Source organism: Colobus angolensis, unplaced genomic scaffold (assembly GCF_000951035.1).
Source record: "Colobus angolensis palliatus isolate OR3802 unplaced genomic scaffold, Cang.pa_1.0 Scaffold56, whole genome shotgun sequence".
Classification (NCBI taxonomy): Eukaryota; Metazoa; Chordata; class Mammalia; order Primates; family Cercopithecidae; genus Colobus; species Colobus angolensis.
Window position 1 is genome coordinate 11,331,453 of NW_012119154.1, and position 25,260 is coordinate 11,356,712.

The window sequence follows — 25,260 nt, forward strand, 5'->3', positions numbered from 1 at the left end:
ATAGAAATGAAACAGACTAAGGGGCTCTAGGCAATCACCACTCCCCTTCATTCTCCTTCCTCTCTTGGTGGGGATCAATAGAGCAGGATCCTCAAAATCATGGAGTTCTTGGGAGCATCCTTTGAAAGCCTCTAATTCTGTTCCATACTCTAATTTCCAAAAGAGGGAACTGAGGCCCATAGTGGTTAAATGCCCTTTCCAAGGTTACACAGCTATACATGGTAGTGCCGACCCATGTCTTCTGACTCTCATCCCATTGCACTTACAACTAGCCTACATGTTCCCCTTTTCCCACATTCCATGCATAGCATCTTACACATCTAAGTTTTTTTCTTTAATAATGATCTTCTCTTTTCTTTAAGAGACACCATCACTCCCAGTTGTACCACTTGCACCAGGCTAAATTATTCCTCAGCGTTTACCCCTTTCAGATATTTATAGACCATTATGGCACTCCCTGGTCACCTGTCAGCTTCCTAATATGTACATACATGGTTTCTTTAATCTTTCTCTACAGTCAGCTTCTCTAGTCCCTTAATCATTTGTACCATTCTCTCTCTAATGCCTATAAGGGAACTGTTTGAATATAGTCCATATGGGAAAAGTAACCTCAGCATGTTGTAACAGGGAGCAGAAAAACATGCTGAATAGATGAAAGGAACAATCTACAGGTTAATTAGTAGTATGGCCACAAATATGTGCACAGTTTTGTTTCAGAAATAAAGCAAGCTGTATTTGTTGTAACTATCTCTTCTTTGAACTTAACAGAATGCTGATAATGCCAAGCTGTGTTTACAGTCCAAATTTTTGCTAAAGACCTTCAACTTTGCACTCTCCCTGTGTGGTATCTCTTGCCCAAGACAGAACTTCAAATAAAATCACATAGGAGCTGATGCAAGAAACCGTTACTGAGCTTATCTGTTTTTAGGCAGTTTCTGTGGAAGTATATGGTTTCTGGGAGCTCCCTATAAGCCTTAGTAAGGGAAAGCTCTTGACTTATCTCACTAGTTATTAGGGATTTGGATATGTGTTTACTAAATATGATCATCTAAATATGGAAACTACATTAGTACAAGAGGAATCACCCAGAAATATACTCTACTGGCATAAATAAAACATTACCTATTGCCCAGTTTTCTCATTTGTTTCATTTTATAACTTTTATAATGTGTCAATAAGTTTGAGGTCTTGAAGGACTGCTCAGAAATCACCACAGAGTGGATTCTCCTTACCCTCAATCAGACTTAATCAAAATTTAGTTTGTGTGTTTATCCTATAAAGTTTATCTCATAATAAAAACTGAAGACTAGGACGGTCCTTAGAAAAACACTTGATTCAGTGCATTTATTTTATAAAAGGGAGTCACAGAGAGAAAATGTGGCCAGCCCAGGTACGTGGCTTCCTAGACAATGTTCCCTTTCCCAAAATTTTCATTGGTCCAGAAAGTGTCCCTTCATTCCCAACCAAATCCTTCCTATAATGCTTTCCATGCCTTTCTTCTGCTGCTCTCTCTGATGATCTCACAGGTCTATAAGCTCTTACAAGTAGAAATGTGATTTCTTGCTGTGTTCTTATTATAAAGCATTGCCATGCAACTGAGAAGTTATGAGAGCCAGTGGATTTTATTAGAATGGAATTTAAACTTTTCTACTTTAAAACCCAGTGATTCTGCTAATCTGCAGGTAGCAAAGAAGGGTGGTTATTTTCTCTCTCACACAAAGTAAGATTGTAAAGGAGCTTATTCTCTGAATGAAACAGGAGAGGAGAAAAGTAAGAACCTTCTAATGTTTTATTCAAATGTTAACAAAGAAAATTGAGAAGTGTGTTTCCTTAAAATTGACACCATTTTTATCCCAAACATTCTGGTAAGTGATAGCAGCTGACTGTGCAAGCTTCTATGGAGAGAGGGGAATTTTTCCAGGAGCATAGTCCCAATGGGAAGTATTACCTAAAAGTAATACACTAATCACTTTCAATCTTGCATATTTCCACATACTGTGTGCACACATATGTGTATTAATAACTGTTCCCTAGACATCACTTCAGCACTCAGAGAGCTCAGTGTTGCTATGCAAGTGCTGGAGATGGAATCAGATGCAGACCATGGTTTAGCAATGAGAATTCTTCAGAGACACAAGAATGGAAAAGGCCTTAGGTCCTGCCTCATGGGTCTCCCCCTGAGCTCTAGTGTAACATCAGGTGTCAAATATTTGTGACCCCATCTGCTCACTCCACTGAGAATCTAATTGGCATTGCCAGTATTTGTGAGATGCTCATATCTTCAAAATCAATCTACTCAAATCAGTCTTGCATTCTACCTTGTGGATTTTGCATGGAAATTTTTCAGAATGTCATTGCTGGATGGAAGCCCCAGATATATAAGTACGTCTGTTCCATTGTACAGGTGACTTTTATTAATATTCATACGAAAATTTATTTTACAGCAGTATATTTTAGAGGCATTCTTTGCATTTTATTTGTATGTGTGTATACTTATATTACTGGCAGGATACACACACACACACACATATATACACACACATATACATACATATATATATATGTATGTATGTTTGTATCCTGCCAATAATACTTTGAGGTACCTAGGGCTGAGATTACTATTTGTCTTCCACCTATCACTCAAATGGGTAAAATAGCTTACTCAAAGTCACAGATCATATATATGGTGCAGTTGGAATCAAAACTCAATTCTTCTATCTACAGATTTACCACAACTTGAGTAGTTTGTGGTGTTTAAAAAAATAATAAATAACAGGCTGGGCGCAGTGGCTCACACCTGTAATCCCAGCACTTCGGGAGGCTGGAGCAGGTGGATCACCAGGTCAGGAGTTCGAGACCAGCCTGGCTAACATGGTGAAACCCCGTTTCTACTAAAAATACAAAAAATTAGCCAAGCATGATGGCATGCGCCTGTAATCCCAGCTACTCGGGAGGCTGAGGCAGGAGAATCACTTGAACCCAGGAAGCAGAGATTTCTGTGAGCCAAGATTGTACCATTGTACTCCAGCTTGGGCAACAAGAGCAAAACTCTGTCCCAAAATAATAATAAGTAACAAAGCTAAGCTGGAAAGATTCTGTTAAGTGAATGTTATACATAATACCAACGTATAAAGCAATCATTTTATTACTGGCTGTGGTCAAACAGGGACCAGAGCCTTGACTTCTTTTGCCTCAACACAGCTCTGCAGAACTCACTCACTACACCATATCCTGCTGCTATTCCTTTGGTTTCCAGAACATGCAGATGTACAAATCCAAAACACCACAGTGTTTCAGAGAGAAATGGTATGACTCTACTGGTTCCAACTGTAATGGAGTTCACCTGGTTCTGGAGTCATACAGAAGCCATGTTGTAGACTTAGTGTCTCCCATGCAATACTCCTATTTACAATGAAAATCTACTGTTATGTAGAAGGAGAAATTCCTCACGATCAGCCAACAGCGCCTACTAGTGGGAAGAAACTAATATTTGAGGTAGGGCACCTGGGAGATAGCTTTGTGCATCTTGAAAGAGTGCTGTACTGAGAACCCAAAGGCTATCAGGCCTCATCTCTCCTGACAGCTTGCTATGACATCTTAATCAAAGAATTGCCTCTCTCTTTCCCTTTGTTCTGAGTCTGTAAATGAAGAGGTTGGAATGGCTACTTTCTAAATTTTCTACACATCCTATGACCCTTTAAATCCTCTTAACAGTGTATTATGGATATTTTGCTACTAAACGGTGAAACAGAATCCCGAGTAAGACGAATTGGCTTCCTAAGGAAGTAATGTGAGGTGAGAATAGCACCATCTTTGGGGCTAGCTCCATTTATGCAGGTAATACGGTATAGTCCAGCTCAAAGATCACTAGACTGGGCTGACTTCCATCTCTGCTACCTACTTCTCAAGTCATGTACAAGGTTATTCCTGTGTTAACTCATGTGTTAAGAAGAGGATAATTGTCTCATTTAGCTTTTAGTTGTTGTAAGATTCATAAGAGAATCTAGAAATCATGAAGTTTTATGTGAAACTGCAAATTTATTCTCAGTTTCTTTTATATATCACAATTTTAATTTAGGTTAATTATAATTTTTATTTTCCCCTTTTTGTTCTATATTCTAAATTCGTATCTCCCATGGAGGCAGGTACCTTATGGACAAAGTCTTTTAGTAGTCACATATTGTTTTCGTCCATTTGGTGCTGCTATAGCAGAATAAATGAGACTGGGTAATTTATAAAGACCAAAAATTTATGTTATTGTGGTTCTAGAGGCTGGTAAGTCCAAGATCAAGACGCCAGCAGGGTTCGTTTTCTGGTGAGGGCTACTCGGTATTTCCGGTGTGGTGCTTTGTGCTACATCCTCACATGGCAGACAGTGGAAGAGCAAGCCAGCAGAAGGCCGCATGAAACCAGTTTCACAAAGGGCTTTATCCCATTCATGAGGGAGGAGCTAGTATGGCCTAATCAATACTTTTTAATAACATCACTGTATCTACTGCTGAATTTTGGAGGGAACCGATTCAAATCATAGCACACATCTTTTCTAAGATGGAAAGGGTAATATGATCATTGGAGAAATACTCATTCCTTTGCATATTGGTTTACTATCCAAGCCAGGTGTGGTGGTTCATGCTTCTAATTCCAGCACTTTGGGAGGCCGAGATGGGTGGCTCACCTAAGGTCAAGAGTTTGAGACCAGCCTGGCCAACATGGTGCAACTCCATCTCTACTACAAATACCAAAAAATTAGCCAGGCATGGTGGCACACACCTGTAATCCCAGCTACTCAGGAGGCTGAGGCCAGAGAATTGCTTGAACCTGGGAGGTGGAGGTTGCAGCGAGCCGAGATCACACCACTGTACTCCAGCCTGGGTGACAGAGTGAGACTCTGTCTCAAAAAAAAAAAAAAAACAGTTTAATATCCAGAGAATCTGTTCCATGTTAACACTCTTTTGTGGTGTCTGCTTTCTTCTTTTGTAAAACAGGAAGGTAAGAGGGACACTGGAGAAAACCTAATGTTCTTTACAAAATGAGTCATAGTTCTCCATCTGCAAACTGTGGCTCCCATTTATGTCTTGGTGTCAGTATGACTGTTACATGTTATCTACATGGATTCCACCTCATTTGCAACATGTTCTTCTGCCTGAGCTCTGTCCTTTGGATCTGATTTAACTTTACATGGTCTTAAGTCACACATTGAACTCTTAGGTTCTGTAGGCCACTAACCCTTTTTAAGTTTGAGTATTTTAATTGTTAAAATGAGAGTGATTATAACCCTTGCTTTGCTGCGTCCGAATATTACTGAGGGATCAAATGCGTTGATAAATAAGATAAAGCACTAGACAAATAGAAGGGATGCTTGTTGACTTCACAGGGTGAAGATTATTCTGTTGCTGGCTGCTGAAATACAGTAGCTTTAGAAACACCCCCTTGGGTTGCCTTATTATCAGGTTTGGTCTCAAATAACCAGAATAAATTTGGAGATTTCCTACCACAAAAGCTAAAAGTACCTGGGCAGATTTACCCTTTGAGTGGACCTAAGGGAAATATAGATTCCCATGAGAGAGATCATGGAGCAGATTCAAACCATAAGTCAAAAATAATTATTGCAATAGTGGTTCTAACTGTACTTGTAAATATTGATTTTTCGGTTAGCAGATCAATCATGAAATGAATTCTAAATATAGAAGACTGGATTAAAAATTAAGACTGAGAATGTGAAAATGTCCATGTGTAAAAATTAAAGAGAAATCTTGCTTTGGCCAAAAGAAATACGGCTGTTTCTGTCAGGAATGTTCTGTGATGTAATCACGTTTCCTGCCTGGCCAGATAATTTTAGGAATTTTGGACTTTTAAAGTAATAAGTCAGTTTAGAAAACTGGTTAAGTGGATAGATTTAAAGTCAGACTGCCTAAGCGCCAATTCCAGCTTCAATATTTAACTCTGTGGTTGTGGGCAAGGCATGTAATCTCTTTATGCTGCCTTTTCATCCACTATTATGGAGGTAATGATAGAACCTACATCACAGAGTTGTTGGGGTGATTATGTGAGATAATACAATTAAATACTTAACACCTGGCACATAAAAAGTGCTGAATAAATATTGACTATTATCATCACCCAGGGTTTGAAAATTTTTGTAGGATTAAGATTCAAATTTCTACCAAAAATTCCATCAGTAAAATATTGATAAATATAAATCTTAACTGACTGCCTCAGAGACATAGCAACCTCTATTTTCCACTCATTGACTGTCATCTTTAGAGAACAGTCCAAAGCATGCACCTTTCTGTTCTAGTTGTTATGAGCTCTTTATTTTGAAGTTGAGCTATCTACCTCCTATAGTTTGAAGGAGAAAGAAGTAGGTCTCATGCTGGACACCCTCTAGATGTTACCTTCTCCGAATGTCACAGCTAAGTATTTAAGGCAATTATGATCATCTCCGTCTTAGAGAAGACTAGGAAAGGTTACTGCAGTACTTGGCACAGAACAGAAGCTCAGCAAGTGCATTTGTTGAGGGATTGACAAAATGGCTGGATAAGTGACTCAACTAAGACCACTTATCTAGTGAGTGCATCTACTTAGCTGCTTGTTTTGAAAACAAGGAAATTCGGGCTCAGAAAATTTAGAAAACTTGTCTAGGCTGCCAATAGCTAGTAACAAAGGCAAGAATTGCACATCTGATTTTCTTTACACCATGTTATATGTAACTGTTCAAAAGATACCATGTATTATACTCAAAAATGCAAAGCGGGGTTGTTTTGTTTTGTTTGTGGTGGTGGTGGTGGTGGTGGCAGTATTTTTGTTTTGTTTTTGCTGCTTTTCCTGAAAGTAGAAGTTGTTATCAAAATGTTACTGTCATGACTACTGTGCGTAGATGTTATTAGTTTCGCCAAGGTTGGAAACAGGGCTTGTGTTGCCCAACTTTCTGCCCCTCTCGGCCTAATGTTAAAGTTCCAGTTTCCTAGCATGTAGCCCCTGGGAGATTTGGCACTAGCCATCACTGCATTCTAATACCCCGGGACAAACTACTCTTTGTGGAACCCAGAAGCACCCAGTCCTTGTTACAGCAATGGTTCTCAAACTCACATTCCTGATGGGAAGCTAGAGTCGAAGGGTCAACACCCAAGAGCTGCAGTGGAGGACCATCGCTTTCACTAAGATCCCCTGAGACTTGTGGGGGTGGAGAAGTGATGCTGGACTGGCCCTTCCTCTTTCCCTGCAGGTGTTCATGGGTTCTGCTCCTAAACAATACTGATATAGGTCAGAATTATGACTGAATTATATACATAGAAACATGTGCTGATTGAGAAAATGGTCAGACTTGGTTCTAGTCTCAGCCCCACTGCATTCTACCTTTGAGACTTTGGCCAGGTGATGAAACCTCTGGTTTCTTATCTAAAAAGGAGAATAATTGGTTGGTAAGACTAAACGAAAGAATGTATGTGAAGTGCTTAGGACAGTGCTGAGCACAGATAAAAATGCACAATAATTTTCTGTTTTTTGTTAGGTTCCTTCACAATACGTATATTTACATCAGCGAAACATGCTTGCTTTTGCAACCTTCTGTGGGACTCCCCCTCCTAATTTACCACCTCACCTGAAGGTCTAAGCTAAGCAAATCTCTATCTATAAATGAATCACATCGTGGTTAGACTTTATAACAACTTCCCCTTACCAGGAGATCACTCAGCCTTCACTTCATCTCATCTGGTTTGCTGCCCAGGCCTTTGTCCACTCATTCCTGAACTCCTGTCCCTGACGACCTTGGGGTTTTGGCTTGTCGTGTGTGTTGTGTTTTTCTTTTTTTTACTTTAGCTTAATTTCTCTTTTTGGACTAAGATGTTAAAATGTTTCTTAATTTGACTGTCTCCGAAAGTGTTTTGTGTCTACCACTCATCCTAGTGGCAGTCATTGATCCTTTTCTTGTTGCGAGTGTCTGAGCGTGGGTGTGTGTGAGTGTGTATATGTATGTGTAGAGGGAAAAACAAGAGAGAGGGAAACAGACATTGGAGCTACCTTTCCCCCACTGTCCACGGACCTGCTGAACCTGCAAGCCTCTCTACAGAATCAGATGTACACAAGCACAGCGACAGAAGTACATGTGTCCTACAGTCCAGCTTTTAAGATATGATAAAAACTCTTGTATTCACAGAGCTACGTGGCAGTAACCACAGGAGACTGGATATTGCTACATTATGTAAAGGCAGAGTCCCAAGAAAATAGTGAGAACTCAGTTTGATGCGTGATGTGATATGTGATATCTTACTTTGCATGGCTATCCGTTGACATTCTTTGTGGATTCTGTATTGTCTAAGGCTACAGCAGTGCCATATGATAAATTCATCGGCAACCCAAAAGAAGCCTGTTCTATCGGAGTGCTTCCAATTAATATAAGTAAACCGCTTTCTCTGGCTCAATGCTACCAAAATATTTTATGAGAAAATTTAGCTGATTCTGCTCATGTATATTTCCAATGGATGGAAAGCCATTACAAACTTTTCAAACTAAAATATAAAGACAGCATTAGGGAGAATCCTCTCTGTGGTGAAAAACAACATGTATTATGATGCCTTAGGAATTTCTTTTTTTCAGCCAACTCGTGGTTGAGCAGTCTGTCCCCAAACTGTTTTGCATGCAGATGAAACCTGTTTGGGCGATACTTGTCAGCTTTTATTCTGACAAGCAGGACAGAAATAGGCACCCCCGGAACACTGAGTTTGACTTGACTCAACATAGAATCACCTGGAGAGTTTTAAAAGTTTCTCTCCTGTAATATCCTACCCCCAGACCAATGAAATCAGAATCTTTGGAGTTGGGAACCAGGGATCAAGATTGTCTTTTAAGTTTCCTAGATGATTGCAATCTACAGGCAAGATTGAGTCACTGTCCTAGAATATAAGCAGTTTAAGAAACAAGTTGTCTATCATTACATGCCTCAATACTACAGAGTCCATGAAATAAAAGCTTTGGTCATAAGAAATGCCACCATCCTAGAGCCTTCAGTTAACATCATATGGGCCTGTCATATAAAGAATGCAAACTCATTCTGTTATCTTTTTGTGCCTTCAGTGGAAGATCATTTCTAAATCAGCTTAATGGAAGCTGTGCTTCAGGAAAATAACTTCAGTAGCCATATGTAGGATAAATTGGAGCAGGTTTTGTTTCTAGGAATATGTTGCCATCATTTCACTACCCTTATATAATCTTATTGATTCAACTTTTAGAACCAAGACTTTTTTCAGAATATATTGAAGAATGTGCTTAATGGGAATGCTGATATATCATACAATTGGCATATAGAGCTTCAGTTCATTATCATATTTAAAGGTACAATATCAATTTTGCTTGTGCTTAAAATGGCTATTATAATTTAAGTAGCAAGGAAGACATGAAGACAAATGTGACCTGGCTTGATGTCTGCCCATATTTAATACTTTACATTTGATGGTGAATAATGGGAAAGTTTGGGAGTATGTCATCCCCAGTCACCATGGCATCAACTCCCACAATGGCTATGGACAGCTTTGGTCCTGCCTCAAAACAAGCACTGCTTGCAAAAGAGGATCTGTGGCTTATTTTTATCAGTTGTGTAGTGATCACAGGAAAAACATTTTAAATAAAAAGTTTATTTTGCCATCATGAAAGAAACAAATTCATGTTACCAAAAGAGAAAATAAATATGACAAGCCAGCCCAGTGCAGTAGTTCATGCCTGTAATCCTGGCACCTTGTGAGGCCAAGGTTGAAGGACTGCATGAGTCCAGGAGCTTGAGACCAGCCTGGGAAGCACAGCAAGACCCTATCTCTATAGGAAAAATTAAACATTAGCTGGGCTTGGTGGCATGTGCCTATAATCCCAGCTACTGGTGGCAAGGGCTGAGGGAGGAGGATCACTTGAGCCCAGGAGTTCAAGGGTGTAGTGAGCCATGATTGCACTATTGCTTTCCAGCCTGGGCAACAGAATGAGATCCTGTAAAAAAAAAAAAAAAAAAATTGAAAACCCATATCACACTATTCTACTTCCCTTGTTCAACCTGTAGATTTGCCTGGAATGCCACTCTTCACCCATGCCATTCATAAAAATGACTTGTTAAAATTCTAACTCTTCAGATTAGCTCCATTACTAAGGCTTCTGTAAAGCCTTTCTGTTGGTAAGAGGAAGTAAATCAGAGATATCAGACCAATCAGGAAGCCATTGCAATAGCCCTTGAAAGGAAGTGTGATTAGGTAGTAGGTGTGTGGTAGAAAGCAGGCATTTCCAAGACATTGCTGAGGTTGCTATAGATGGGAGAGCGGAGGTGAAAGATAAGAATTGATGGCTGAATCTAGAGTCAGTACAAAACAACATATAAAATAAGTAATAATATATAAACACCCTTTTTTGTTTTGTTTGGAAATCTTAATTCACTGACAAAGTTCGCCATAGGCTGCCGACCCTCTGTCATAGGATCTTTTGATTGACTGTGCTCAGCATTGCCGGCCAGCTCTTCACACCAGCCCTGGGTCTGAGCTAATCGACTGTGTTTCCTTCATGCTGCAATGCCTTGAAGTTTGGTACCATTCTCCTGGTTTCTCTTGTTTAAAAGTGCCGAGATGCTTGTCTAAAAGATGGGTGTTAAGATTGTGGTGTGCTTTTAATAATGTGTGATGTAAGTCCCTCTAGAGGCAAGCATACACTATGCTTGAGTAACTTTCTCTCCATTCTGAATCTCTCCCTAAAGGACATAGTTTGTAAATGTTTGTTCATGTGAAAAGGAAACATTTGGGTACCTTTTATGTCCTGCTGATGTGTGGGGCTATTTTTATTTTTTGTTCTTTGCTCTTTTTCTGTATTTGTGATTTAAAGGTGCCAGACTGGTCGCCCTCAAGGCTGGTGTCCCCAGTGTATACCAAGAATAGAAAAAATAATGAGAGGCAGCAGAACTGGCTATGTCTGGGTCCAGCATATTAGGCTGACCCACTCTGGAGGAATATTCTCCAAAGCATAAAATAGATCATTCCTTAGGAATACAGTCCATCTGTTTTCATAGCTGAGAAGGCAAAACCATGTCATGCCATCACAGAGCCACTGCATTGTTTTGGTATCCAAGCCATAGTCACTCATTCTCTCTGTGAGGGAAAACTAGAATGTGTTTCCCTCTTCCACCTTTACCTGTCAAAATTCCAACCTTGAAGGTTGGGCTTAAATGCTTCTTTCTCCACAAAACCTTTCCTGAGCCCCGGTGAATGTGGTTTTCCCTCCACATTCCGTAGCACTTGCTTCTAAGACGTGTGACATGCTTTGTCATGTGACTATTGCATGTAGGTTGTCTTGACTGGGAGAGGCACTGACATCGCTGAATTCATTTTTGTATATCACACAGAAGCAGAACATAGTCGTGGGCAAGAGTAGATACTTGAGGTTGAATAGATGGACCATTTCAAAGCTTATCTTTTCAGCCTGACCTTTAAGGCTTTGCTCTGGCCATTCCCTCTAAATCAGTGATTGAAGTTTGCTCCCAGATCCTCATGGGTAGCTATCAAACTCTCCATAAGCCTTGTAGGCTCAGGTTCTTGGATTCCAGGTATTACACTTTGGGCATCATAGTCTGAATCAAAATTGCTGCTTTAGCTGCCTAGTAGACTGCCATTACCAATAGTTTAATATTTAAAGAGAACTACTTTGGGGAGGGGAGGAAGTGTGGTCCACAGATCCCTGATAGCCCCTCGTGTACTCCGTAGTGAATCTGCTTGACACCTAGAAAAGGAAAGAGTAATGTAGAAAAAGGATTTTGTTGACTTGCCTGCATTTAACAAATGTGAAATGTAAAATTACAGCTTTCACAGGAATCTAATATGCTTTTAATAATCATATGGATTAATAATCCATTTACTCCTAATCCCTAATTCGTTTTCTGCAATGAAATGTTGTCAAAAGGTGGCATGAAGCTGTTAGAATTTAAGCACAATTTTCAAACATAGCACAGTTTTTTGTGTGTGTGGTTTTGGTTTTTTTCCTTTTAAGAATACTTACAAAAATAGTGCCATATGAAATAGTTTTGTTACTGTTGGCAGGAAAGTCCAAAATGTTATCTCATAACAAAACAAGTACAAGTTCAGTCTTGGAAAAAAACTTTTAAAGTCTGCCACAAACAAATACTATACAAAATTTTTTCATCAAATGTCAAGACTGTGGTATCAAGACTTTATAATGATATCAACTGTAGTGGTGACAGCTTAGTTTCCAATACTTTAACTCTTTTTCCAGCACTTCATATTTCTTTTATTTTCTTTCTTTTCTTTTCTTTTTTGGTTTTTTGGTTCTTGTTTTTGTTTTGTTTTTTTGAGACAGAGTCTCACCCTGTCCCCCCGGCTGAAGTGCAGTGGCGCCATCTCGGCTCACTGCACTGCCTCCCAAGTTCAAGCGATTCTCCTGCCTCAGCCTCCTGAGTAGCTGTGGTTACAGGCACGCACCACCACGGCCAACTAGTTTTTGTATTTTTCATAGAGACGGGATTTCACCATGTTGACCAGGCTGGTCTTGAACTCCTGACCTCAGGTGATCCGCCCACCTCGGCCTCCCAAAGTGCTGGGATTGCAGGCATGAGCCACCACACCCAGCCTTCATATTTCTTATTCCTTAGGGAAAAAAAAAAAAAAACTTAAGGTGTATACTTTGGGTTATATTTAAAGTCGCATTGAAATCCCACAACAGGATATAAAGAAATACTTTTCAGAGCCAAATACAGCCGGAGAGAATTAGAAATAAATTTACCTTTTTTTCTCTCAAGTTGAAACATCTAGCCCTCCCCTGTTTGAGTATGAAATGGCTGTCAATCCAATGTGATGGACTGCTGAAAGCAGTCTTCGGTGACAAGTCTCTCCATAATGCTCCCTCACGTCAGATCTGTGTTAATCCTGATGCACAGAACTGGGAATAGGCACTATAGCATAGTGGTTAAGAGCACAGATACTGAAGTTAGACTGCTTAGACTGGAAGTTAGTTAACCATTTGTGTGACTCAGTTTCCTCATCTGTAAAATAGGCATAATAACAGTACCTGCATATACATCATTGTGAATATGGAATGAATTATTTTATCTAAAGCCCCTAGAAAAACGTCTGACATATGTGAAGCACTGCATTTGCTATACCTTATCTATCAAAGCCTACAGCTTCTGACTGACATTCCCAGTGTTCTAGAACTATTAGATAGAACTTTTTTTAGCTTAGTAGAAACAAAGACTAAGAAGGGAAACTAGATGTGGACGTGACGTCTGGGTCAAGATTCCCATGATGGAGGCAGATAGAGATATGGATGCCAACCAGCATAATGCCTCTCGATGATATAAATATTTGCCTGAATTTATATTTTATTGTTATTATTTAAAGCTTACGACAGATTTTAAAAACTGAAACCTGATGTCCATATGTAGGCCAGATGCCACATTAATCAATTTAAGAATGCTGGAGCTTTGCAGAATACTCGTTGCATGAACAACGAGAACCGTGGCCCTGAGAGACTCAAAACCCTACAGTATATGAAACTATGGCAGGATGTGTGGATGTTCAAAGGAATAACAGACTTGGAAGCAACATTCACTGAATTTTGATGTGTTAAAGGGTGTCAAGTCCAAGAGAGAGATAAGGTCTCAGAAGACAGCACTAGAACCATGGGGTAAGCAGTTAGAATAAGGAAGCGTTATGGCTCGATAGGAGAAAGAACCTTTTAGCCATCAAAGCGATCTAGAAATTAAAGGACTGCCACGTAATCTGCCTGTCACAGAGGGCTGGCTGCAGAGGTTTTACAATCAGGGCTTATGTAGAGGAACTAAAATTTGAGTTTGGAGCTAGTTATCCTATATTCTAACTGAAAGTGTAGAATCTGCAAGAAGAAAGGTTATTCTGTACTGTTTTATAGATTGTGCCTTCCACTCCAAACATCCTGAGTCATGTTCCTTTTATACTTGCATGTGAGATGAGAGTCAGAGCACTGACCTCAAAGCCAGCGACCGGGTTCTACTGTTCCTTTCTACAAGAACTTAGACTGTGAGACTCAACCTCCTCAGCTGCTTAATGGAAAATCCCCACCATGCCAATCTTGCAGAGGATAGGGGTGGCTGTACTGGTCATCTTGCTGGGGTAATGGGGTAATAGTACTGGGGTAACGATGGCAGGTGTGGTGGTTCTGTTGCCACTGGTGTTATGAACCTGCTCTCTCCTCCACTTTGGCTTTAGCAGAACTGAAGTGCTCTTTGGTGTGTTCTTATCAAACCCTTTTTTTTTCCAGGCCGCTGTGCTCGGTGTGGAGAAAACGTAGTTGGGGAAGGTACAGGATGCACTGCCATGGATCAGGTCTTCCACGTGGATTGTTTTACCTGCATCATCTGCAACAACAAGCTCCGAGGGCAGCCGTTCTATGCTGTGGAAAAGAAAGCATACTGCGAGCCCTGCTACATTGTAAGTTCCAGATTTGTTCCTCAAACGCTTTGCAAAGATGTCTTCTGTGGCTGAATGGCAGTCACTCCACATGGAATATAGCCATCACATCTTTACTTCTTCCTAGACTTCAAAATGTGTGTGGTGTGTGTGTGCGTGCGTGCGTAAATTAGCATATTGTAATTTTTTTCTACACATCCCCCATTCGTATGCAATCAGAAAGGTGTATGAGCGTGGGATTGCCCTTCAGTTACTGGTCTGCTGGGAAGATCATTAGCCTGTGGCTTTCAAGCATGTATGTACAAGCTAAAATTTTCTTTCTTGAAGCATCAGAAAGCTTTCCAAGTAGCTGACTCACACCTCTTATAAGATCTCACCCTACATTTGAAGTGCCCAGTATTTTCAGGGAAACTTTACAGAATCTCTGGACTTGTCAGTCCTCTTCCAGAATACTGGGCCCTTTGAGTCACTTTTTATCTACCAAAATATTTCTTCCCCCTCTTATCCGACAGGTGCAATGATGTAAACAGGGGAACTGTTTTTTATAAAGCACCTTAGAGAGAAATGAACAATAATGCTGACTGAGCTAATCATTGTTTTCTTTTATTACAGAACACAAAACTATATTTTAATAATATTCCTGGGTAACTAAAAAATTCTCAGTCATGTTACCTTAGAGTTTTTGCAATACTCCTTACTTAATCTACCTATTAAACTATTCTGTTAGAGTAACTTGATGAATGAACACAGGCTTTTTTCATCTAACGTAGTTTCTTTGCTATCCTTCAGCATGATTTTAATCTTTGGTTTAACACATGTTGATGGGGAAAGCAGTGTTTTTATTTGTTTGTTATATGAACCCACAAAACAGTCATGGTTTGTCTGTCAGTGCCCAGGGATTTCAACATAAAAGAAACCTTGGTTTCTTCACCAAGGTATTGGGAGTCATACTTGGCTTTACAAGGTTCACATTTATTGAAGACTTTTTGGGCCTGGTTGGTATTTTCCTATAACTTGGCAGCTCTAACTCATTGTAACCTTGGGGTCTGTAGCACAGATCTGAAAGTTCGTCAAGATTAAGACTTTGTAGGATTAAATGTGGCTTTGCATCTGTCTTAGGTTCCATTTTATTTCATTTTCTTTCCAAAGGTAACTTAAACACACGTAACATCATTTCTTTCCGAAGGTCACTTAAACACATGTAGAGCCATACAGTGGTAGAGTTGGAAAAAAAAAATCTTAAAATCGTTTGCGTAATTGCCCTCTTTAGCAAGGAGAATGCCAAGACATGGAGAGGTGGAAAGCGACTTCATATGACCTATCGTTAGTGTCAGAACAAAGGCTGCATTCCGTTATTCACGCTCCATAGTCTTAGATTCTTTGCAGATGCTATGTGGTTTTCGCTTTCCAAAACGAAAACCATGTACAAACATATTATCAAAATAGACACAAGGGCTATAAAATAACACAGTCATTACCCCAGTACTATTACCCCATTACCCCAGCAAGATGACCAGTACAGCCACCCTATCCTCTGCAAGATTGGCATGGTGGGGATTTTCCATTAATCAGCTGAGGAGGTTGAGTCTCACTGTCTAAGTTCTTGCAGAAAGGAACAGTAGAACTCGGTCACTGGCTTTGAGGTCAGTGCTCTGACTCTCATCTCACATGCAAGTATAAAAGGAACATGACTCAGGATGTTTGGAGTGGAAGGCACAATCTATAAAACAGTACAGAAGAGCCTTTCTTCTTGGAGATTCTACACATTCAGTGGAGGAGAGAGCAGGTTCATAACAGTACATAACAGTAATGTACTGTTGACCTGGAAGGAGCAATTATGCATAAGGGAAAGTCTAGTAAACAAAAACTTACCTCTTTAGAATATAAGAATATTTCAAATATCACCCTTTGAAATCTGTATTGAAAAAAGAAAGGCATTACATAATTCCTTGCCTCTTGAAACAGACCAAACCGGGTGTCATTCACAATGGCTTGGGACCACATCTATGAAATTATTTATTGCCATAAGCCCTAAGGTAGTGATGTTGGCAGAGTGTGTAGAGGCACCCAGGATTGTCCTTACACCAAGTAAATACATACTGCTGTGTTATTTTATAGCTCTTGTGTCTATTTTTTATCCCTTTTTGACTCCATAGTTGATTTTTGCTACTTTAGTAATGCTACTGTGGCAGCCTTCTTCAGTTGTTTTGTTTCAACCCTTGTTAGCTAGAAATCATATAGACAGTATTAGGAAACAATGTAACAGGGTGGGAAGAACATGAGTTTGAATTTGGTTCCATCACTTAATGCTTCTTCTCCTTGGGAAAATTATTTATTCTTTCTAAGTATTAGTTGCCTCATCTATATAATGGGGATGATGGCAATTGTTTTCCCCAAAGGCTCATGAAGAAGAAATGAGACAATCCTTGTAAAGCACACTGGGCCTCTTCAGGGAAAGTAGTGGAATAAATGTTATTCTGGGATTAACTTTAATGAAGTTTCTGGACCTGTTTAATATTTCTGAATGTGGGAACCTTACATGTGCAGTGAAATTCACTGGGCTTTAGGAAATTATTATAACCTCTCAGACATACTGCTCCCGTTTTTACATGTTTGCTTGCTTTTCTGAGTGTGTAACAAAACTGGAGAAGGTCTAATCTGACTAAATAATAGGTTTCTGTAGTGTGTGGGTTCAAGTTTCTATCTCCATTCCAGGCACAGGATGGGTCTCTGTGATTCTGTAGGACGCCAGCCTCTTCTTCTTTGGCTTGTTGTTACTATACTATGCTTATGACAAGGAAAACTATCTGGGAGATGTTTAATTACATACTTGGAAGAGCTGGGTGAATTCAAATAATGGAAATTCTAACCATTTTTTTTTTTTTTACTTCTTTTCCTCATAAGAACATTTAATCAAGGTTTTTCTTTCATGAGATCTATTTGTGGTGACTCTAAAATGTAATTTAATTCTTATCAGAATTCAGTTAAGTTTACTCAAAGACCCTTGTTCAATATTGATTCGAGTTCAGCACAGCCCTCAAGCCCTCAGATGGATGTATCAGAACTTTAATTTCTTCTGAACTTTTATAAGTCCAATAGGCTGCATACTAGACGTATATGGAGGTTGAGGAAATTGGGCAAATGAAATAAAACAAGTTTGCTTTGAAGATAGTTTGCATTAAGGAGGATCCTAGAACCGTGCGTCTCTCTGGAACCAAAGGCCTTAGAACCGGAGGCATTTTCTGTGTGATCCAGCAAAACTGCCTTTGGTTACACTGTTGAAAACTGATGTCTAAAGGGTATTCCATACAAACCAGAGCAAACTTAATCCTTGGCCATCAGTCAGTGTGCCTTTTTTTTTTTTTTTTTAATTGATGGAATGAGAATATTCAAGATGGGGGCTTAATTATTTTTGTATAAGGACCACCATGTTTGATACTCTGAGTTCAGGAATGAGACCAGTCTAATATAAATTAAATTTACTTCTGCCTAAATTGGTTGTTGATCAACTTAAGATCCTATTAAAATGAAATATTTACATGATTTTGAGGGAAAATGCACCAGCAATGTCTTCAGCTTTGGTTCAATGATTTTTAATATTTTCCTGTGGTTTATTGAGTTTATTCTTAATCCTCGTGCTTAAGTAGGTATGATTAAATAGTCTGATTCAGTATAGCATTGTAATTCTCTTTAATCATTTTACATATTTTGTTTGCTATTTTTTATTTATTAACCTAATACAAATGTTCATATAGTTTTGCATTGTTAGTATTCATTTTTAGCTTTATCTGTTTAGTTTTACATTTAGATTACACACTTCATTTTAAAACCATTTGCCAGTCAAAAGATATTGTGTGTTTTGCAGTCTTTTAGAATTGTAAATAACATGCCTATAGTTAATAAAAACTTTATTTTTTATTTTGAATTACATCCTTAGCATAAATTCTTTGATTTATATTACCAAATCAAATTTAATCTGGAGGACTTTTGTGTTACCTTGCTAGATTTCTTTAGAAATATTTTTCTAGGCCGGGCGCGGTGGCTCAAGCCTGTAATCCCAGCACTTTGGGAGGCCGAGATGGGCGGATCACGAGGTCAGGAGATCGAGACCATCCTGGCTAACATGGTGAAACCCCATCTCTACTAAAAAAATACAAACAAACTAGCCGGGCAAGGTGGCGGGCGCCTATAGTCCCAGCTACTCGGGAGGCTGAGGCAGGAGAATGGCTTAAACCCGGGAGGCGGAGCTTGCAGTGAGCCGAGATCGCGCCGTCTCAAAAAAAAAAAAGAAATATTTTTCTAATTTATAGAACCATCAACAATAATGAAACTATATGTTAAAATGCAATCTATGCCCTATGGGAGAAGTTTATTTATATTTTTTGAATGAATGTAATAAGCACATTATGCCATAGTTATTTTAGATTTCTGTAATTATTAGCAAAATCAATGAGATGCTTTTCTTCTTTGCTGATATGTCTCTTGAAAGCCTAGTTTTGGTTATTCTTATATATTTGAATATGTAAACAGATTAAAATAAAGATCACTAAAGCTTTGTTGGGAAGTGATATAAATAGAATGTATTTATCTTAATTCTAGCTCTCCTGGTGTGACCTTGGGTAAATCATTTAGCTCCTGAGTATCGGTGTCCTCATTTATGAAAGGGAGATATTAATTTCTTCCATGTCTTCAAAGATAAGGAATAAGCAGTTGTGATATTTTGTATACATGAAATTATTTACCTATATTAATATAAGTACTTAATCTGATTAATAGCATTTTTATCATTGCTTTTTTTTCCATTTAGTATAATGTGATACAATATAGAAACCTTCTAAATCTGGGGCAATTTCTTGGCTGTAGTTGCTATGGAACTACCGAAATAAATAAATGTCATGGAAGGAATATAAGGACACATATTAGAAGAAGAGGTTCATGCTTTGCTTAAGAAGATTTTTTATGTTGGTATGAATATGAAAGGCAGCAACAATGCCTCCTGCCTATGTACCCTTCTGCACATAAAGAGACAGCCTTACACATAGGTATAGTTTTAGAAAAAGAATTGCTGTTTTATTTCTAGCATTACCAAGGAGTCTGGGCCTAGGGACAAAGTGCATCCGAAAATCTCAGCAAAAGTCTGTTTACGAAGTGGCAGCCAAGGATCCTCCCCTAAACCAGTGCTTTCACTCACAGTGGACGGAATCCAGGTCCTAACTCTCTGACTGCGGAAGGTGGTGCAGACATTTTCACTAGAGTTGAAATCCAAATGATTAAAGGGCCTCTGGAAATAGGAGGCCAACTCCACAGGAGACTAAACACTTCAAGGTACCTGAAACTTGGCGCATTAGTGACCAACACACTAGCAGCCTTTTGCTCCCTTATGTCACCAAATGGCTACAGTTAAAACATTCTAACTTTTCAGCCTGCATTAAGAGGTAGTTTTTGTACCTCTGCAGGAAAGCTGTTCTTTTATATACTCAATTCCTCTTAATAAAATGTTTTAAAAGCACTTATGGCCAGTGCTTTATGTGGATGTTGGAAAAGGAAGCAAGAGTTTGGACTAAACCTGAAAAATCCACATGAACTTTCTTCCTTTTTTTCTAATTGCCTACCTCTGCTCTCTCACCTCCAAGGAGTGTTTGTCTGTGCCTCTTGTCTCTCTTTCTGTCTCACACAACATACACACATACACACACACACACACTTTCTTCTTGACGTTACATTATCATTTCACCAGAACTCTCCCAGGAAGGAGAAAAATGGTTCAAGAAAGGGAAAAATGTGTCAAGCACTCTCTTGAGAGGTTAAGCATATTACCCGCTGGGAATAGTTATCTCTTCCATTCATACAGCCCCTTCCATTTTCTAATGCTACCGAGCATCTGTGATTGCATGCTGTCAGGCCTAGCAGATCCTTGTGAAACAGATAATGGGGAGACTATTAGTCTCATTTTACAAATGTGGCTCTGATGTTTTCAAAGTAAATGACAAAACAAAGATTAAAAACAGCTTTTATAATTTGCACTTTATTGCTTGGCCCCTGCTAACATCTGTGCTAACATTCAGCAACTAAGTTTTTATGTATTTATTTATTTATTTTTTGTATTTTTTGACATGTGGTCTTGCTGTTGTTGCCCAGGCTGAACTCGAACTCCTGGGCTAAAATGATCTTCCTGCCTCAGCCCCCAAGTAGCTAGGACTACGGACTTGCACCACCACGCGCAACATGCAACTTAATGTTCAACTTTCTTTTCTTTTTTTTTTTTTTTTGAGACAAGGTCTCTCTCTGTCGCCCAGGCTGGAGTGCGGTGGCACGTTCTCGGCTCACTGCAACCTCTACCTCCCGGATTCAAGCAATTCTCCTGCCTTAGCCTCCTGAGTAGCTGGGATTACAGGCGTCCACCACCACACCCGGCTGATTTTTGTATTTTTTTGTAGAGATGGGGTTTAACCATGTTGGCCAGGCTGGTCTCAAACTCCTGACCTCAAGTGATCCACGTCCTCGGCCTCCCAAAGCACTGGGACTACAGGCGTGAGCCACCGTGCCTAGCCCATGTTCAACTTTCCACGTGAAGATACTGACAGCCTCCAACTACTCAGATTTAAAATCAGGTATCATTATAGCCTTTTCCCCAAAAATTTTAATTGATAACCACCTGACTCATGCTTTCCAGTATTACAGAACCTGAAATGCTAAACTTCTACTGATGAAAAACCATAAGCCCTTGTATTTTCTTGAGCATTTGAGGCCTTAAGAGGGAAAAAAAAAAATGGTTAAAAATATTTATAACAACTGACATTGACATTAACATTTGCTCAGTGCTTTAACTTTCACGAAGCACTTTTATTTTATCATATTACCCTCTAAGGATCCTAGGAAATAGTTACAGTTATTTTTGCCTTCATTTCCAGTAGCAAGAAACTGAATCTTAGAAAGTGTCAGCTTGCTCAGTTCCATGGAGTACGAGTGTCAGAGCTAATACTTGACCCTAGCCCTCTGATTCCCAAGTCCAGCTATCTCTACATCTAATAGAAAACACTGGAAATCCCATTTGCTGTTGCTAGGTTACCATTTTCCTATGGTGGTAATTCTTTTTTAAAATCCTAAGTTTTTCATTAGTGTATGCCCATTAGAGAAAAATTAGCCAATAGAAGAAGACAGGTATGTAATTCTCTTCTCTCAATATAATAGTTCACATTGTATCATGCACTTCTTTTCTATTATGTTTACCTGTGGGTATGGAAGTGTGTATACAAATGCAGTCAGACGTCTGTATACATGTGGTTATAGACACACATACGCACGCGCACACATACACACACACACAATGAGATCATACATTAACTATTGGTTAGTACCTTGCTTTTGTTACATAACAGTATATCAAACTTTGCCTTCTTTACAGTCTCTTTTAAATATTCTTGAACCATTGAAAAAGAATATATGTCATCTGCATATCCTTTCTGAAGGTTGATTCAAGGAAATTTTCCAACAGACAAATAACCTAATCAAAATAATGTGCACAGGAGATGCATAGCGAATAAAACAGTGAAAAGCAATGAAGTAATAAAACTCCTGGTTAAAAAATAAAGGGGCAAAGATGTAGTAGTAAATTCAGACCAGAAAAAGATGATATTAATTACCTACTAACTACAGTATTCACAGAAGACAAAGTACAATTCAGTACAAAACTATCAAGCAGTCTGAAGAACATTACTTTTTGATAAATGTCACAGTTCCCAGTGAAGAATAGCCCTGAGCTTTCCTTCATTAAGTATCATTATATTGAAATGTATAATGTAAAAATACTGATGAAGTAAGAGATAAGAATGGTGAAAACATATTCTTTATAAAACCTTAACACATTCCTTTTAGTCTTTGACAAATCATAAAATGGAGTTAAATAATATGATTGATAACATTGATTTAATCTATGTACATTGATCTATGCAAACAAAGAGTTTCTATCTTCTGTCTAAAACTGCATGGAAGATTTAGAAAAACGTTTATTATATCAAAGTCTAGTAGGAAATTGTAGACAGTTCCTACTGTGGCTGGCAGAGTTACATGTAGCCATATAGTAAAACGAGAAATGAATAAATACGTAAGCACACTCTTGGGTTAAAGAATCTTAGAAAGTAGTGATGATGCTAACACTGCATAGCAATGAGAATGGGATGCAGCCAGCATAGAATGCCAAGTAATACTGGTCTTATTAATTGCAACAGGAAACAGTGCATATGTATTAACTCAAAAAACTAGAACAGGACAAGAAAATCAATCTTAAAGAAATCCATTAAAATAAAACATTGTTGATGAGTTGAAAAATACTGGAACAGTTAGATCTGGGGATGATATTTTGAAAAGAGCAGTGAAATAAACATTGGGTTAAGATAATCAAGAAAGAAACAAAAACAGCAAAAAATTAGGGGTGAAGAAGACACTCAGCATAGATACAGATGACATTTTAAAATTATTGCTCTTAAAATTTTATATGAGAGACTATGTTCTATGCAAATCTAAAATACAGGTGAAAGAAGCTTGAATAAACTCATAAATACAGATGGAATGTGAAGCTATTACTTGCAAAAGAGCCAGAAAAATATCACTAATGAAAGTTTTCAGATCTCCAAAGAACAAATGATTTCTGTGCTATTTCAACTTTAAGAGCCTAGCAAAAAATGAGAAGCTTACCAAATCATTTTATAAAGCTAGCATGCTCCCAATAGTAATACCTAACTTAGGTTACTCCCAGAAGACAATTCTGTGATAATCTAACTTTCGTAAATGCAAAAATCCTAAGTGAAATATTAGCAAATTGAATACCACATAACAAAACATTCCAGTTATTCCATATTCAGTGCTAGAACAATTAGGAATCTTTTAGCATAATTTGCTATATTAATATATCAAAATTTAAAAAAACTAGTAATCTCCATAGATGCTTTTCATTAAAAGGGTGTTTAATAAAATTTTTCATACGTTCTTATTTAAAAACAAAAACAATGGCAATAATGCAAAATAAGCTTTAAGTAGTATTTACATATTTTGATTTATTATGCATCATTTCTAATATATATAAAGATATGAAGCATAATGAATGATAAAGGTTCATGTACCTGTTATCCAATTTAAGAAATAAAACATTAAAACTTCAGTAGAAATCCCTTGGGTTCTATTCCATGATCATGTTCCCCCAGAGACAGCCACTATTCTAAATTTGTTTTTTGTTTTTTGGTTTTTTTTTTGAGACGGAGTCTTGCTCTGTCTCCCAGGCTGGAGTGCAGTGGCCGGATCTCAGCTCACTGCAAGCTCCGCCTCCCGGGTTGCCGCCATTCTCCTGCCTCAGCCTCCCGAGTAGCTGGGACTACAGGCACCCGCCACCTCGCCCGGCTAGTTTTTTGTATTTTTTAGTAGAGACGGGGTTTCACCGTGTTAGCCAGGATGGTCTCGATCTCCTGACCTCATGATCCGCCCGTCTCGGCCTCCCAAAGTGCTGGGATTACATCTAAATTTGTTTTTTATCATGTTCATGTATTTCTTTAAACAATATGTAGTGTTGTGAGCGCATAGTATTTCTTAATTTTAAATACATGGCATTATATTATTTGTATTAGTGGGAGATTTTTCCACTCAACATCTTAAGACTGTATGTATATACAGTCATTTATCAATGATGTGGTTATGCTTCTAGGGAATCTGAAAAATTTTTAATATTGGAATAATGAAAATTTAGTAAGCTGACAAAATAAAAATGACAATTTTAAGTTTATAAAATATAACAGAAAAGTGTCCTCATAGAGAAGCAATAAAAAATATAAAATATCTAGGTAAAACTTTAAAAAGTATAAATGATCTAAGTGAGGAATGCTAAAAAGGTTTTCCATGGATAATTAACTCATGAGCAAAATGTGTATTTTGGGGATTGAGTGTGCTTTGGAAAGCCTCTCTCTTTTCAACAGGCATTCATATTATCACCCTTTATTATACAACAGTGTTTTCAGTGGGGCAATGAATAGTTACTACACTCTCCTTTGCTAATGGTATTTATTTAGCCCTTTCAACCAAATATCCCCCAGCCCGCTGCTCATCTTAGTTACTGCTCACCACATCCTTACAGGTTCCAAGGCAGCCCTTACTTGGAAAGGAAAGAGAGGCACAGACCTGTAAGTGGATTGCCCAGAACAACAAAGAGGCCTAGCTGAACATAACCCTTTCTTCCCAGTTCCTGTTCCAAACCGTATTAACTGCTGTTGTCATAGAATTAGAATGCTTTTTAAAGGCCAGCAGGAACCTTAGAAATTCAATAATGCCATTTCATAGCTGAGAAAGCTAAATCCCAAGAAAGTTGAGTGTTTTGCCTGAGCATATACGATTTATTAACGGCAGAGGTGGGACTAGAAACCGTGAGTCTTCATGAAGCCTTCAAAGAACTACTTTCTTTGGGACTGACATGAAGGATTTAAACATTTGTGGCTACAGGTCCAGAGAGACATCCCTAGAAAATGTTGGCATTAGTAAGCTTTTGGTTGGAGAGTGTAGAAATAGGACAGCGTTTGCTTTCACCCTAACCAGAATGAAGAATCTCAGATTTCCAGGTTAAATGCCTCTGAAACTTTGTTCTAGAACCTTCCCACTGCCCTAGTTTGTTTAAGTCAAGCATGAACTCACCACTCAATGTTTGCCAGAGTTTGGATGAATGTCAGCATCAGGCTACTGTAATAATGGTTTAAGATTATTTAATCCCATTACTTATACACTTCATTAGGCTGAGTGCATTGTTGGCAGTGGTTCAGTAAACTTCCTCCTTTAGAGATAAAAGGATGGAAGGAAAATAGGA

At 38.6% G+C, this 25,260-nt stretch overlaps 1 protein-coding gene across 1 annotated transcript in view; it reads left to right on the forward strand.

Moving 5' to 3' along the window:
• LPP (LIM domain containing preferred translocation partner in lipoma) overlaps positions 1-25,260 on the forward strand; it is a 729,048-nt gene that overhangs the window by 593,352 nt on the left and 110,436 nt on the right. Inside the window, exon 8 of the mRNA XM_011961602.1 lies at positions 14,272-14,441. Coding sequence (XP_011816992.1) covers positions 14,272-14,441 — 170 coding nt within the window. The remainder of the gene's footprint in view (positions 1-14,271; positions 14,442-25,260) is intronic.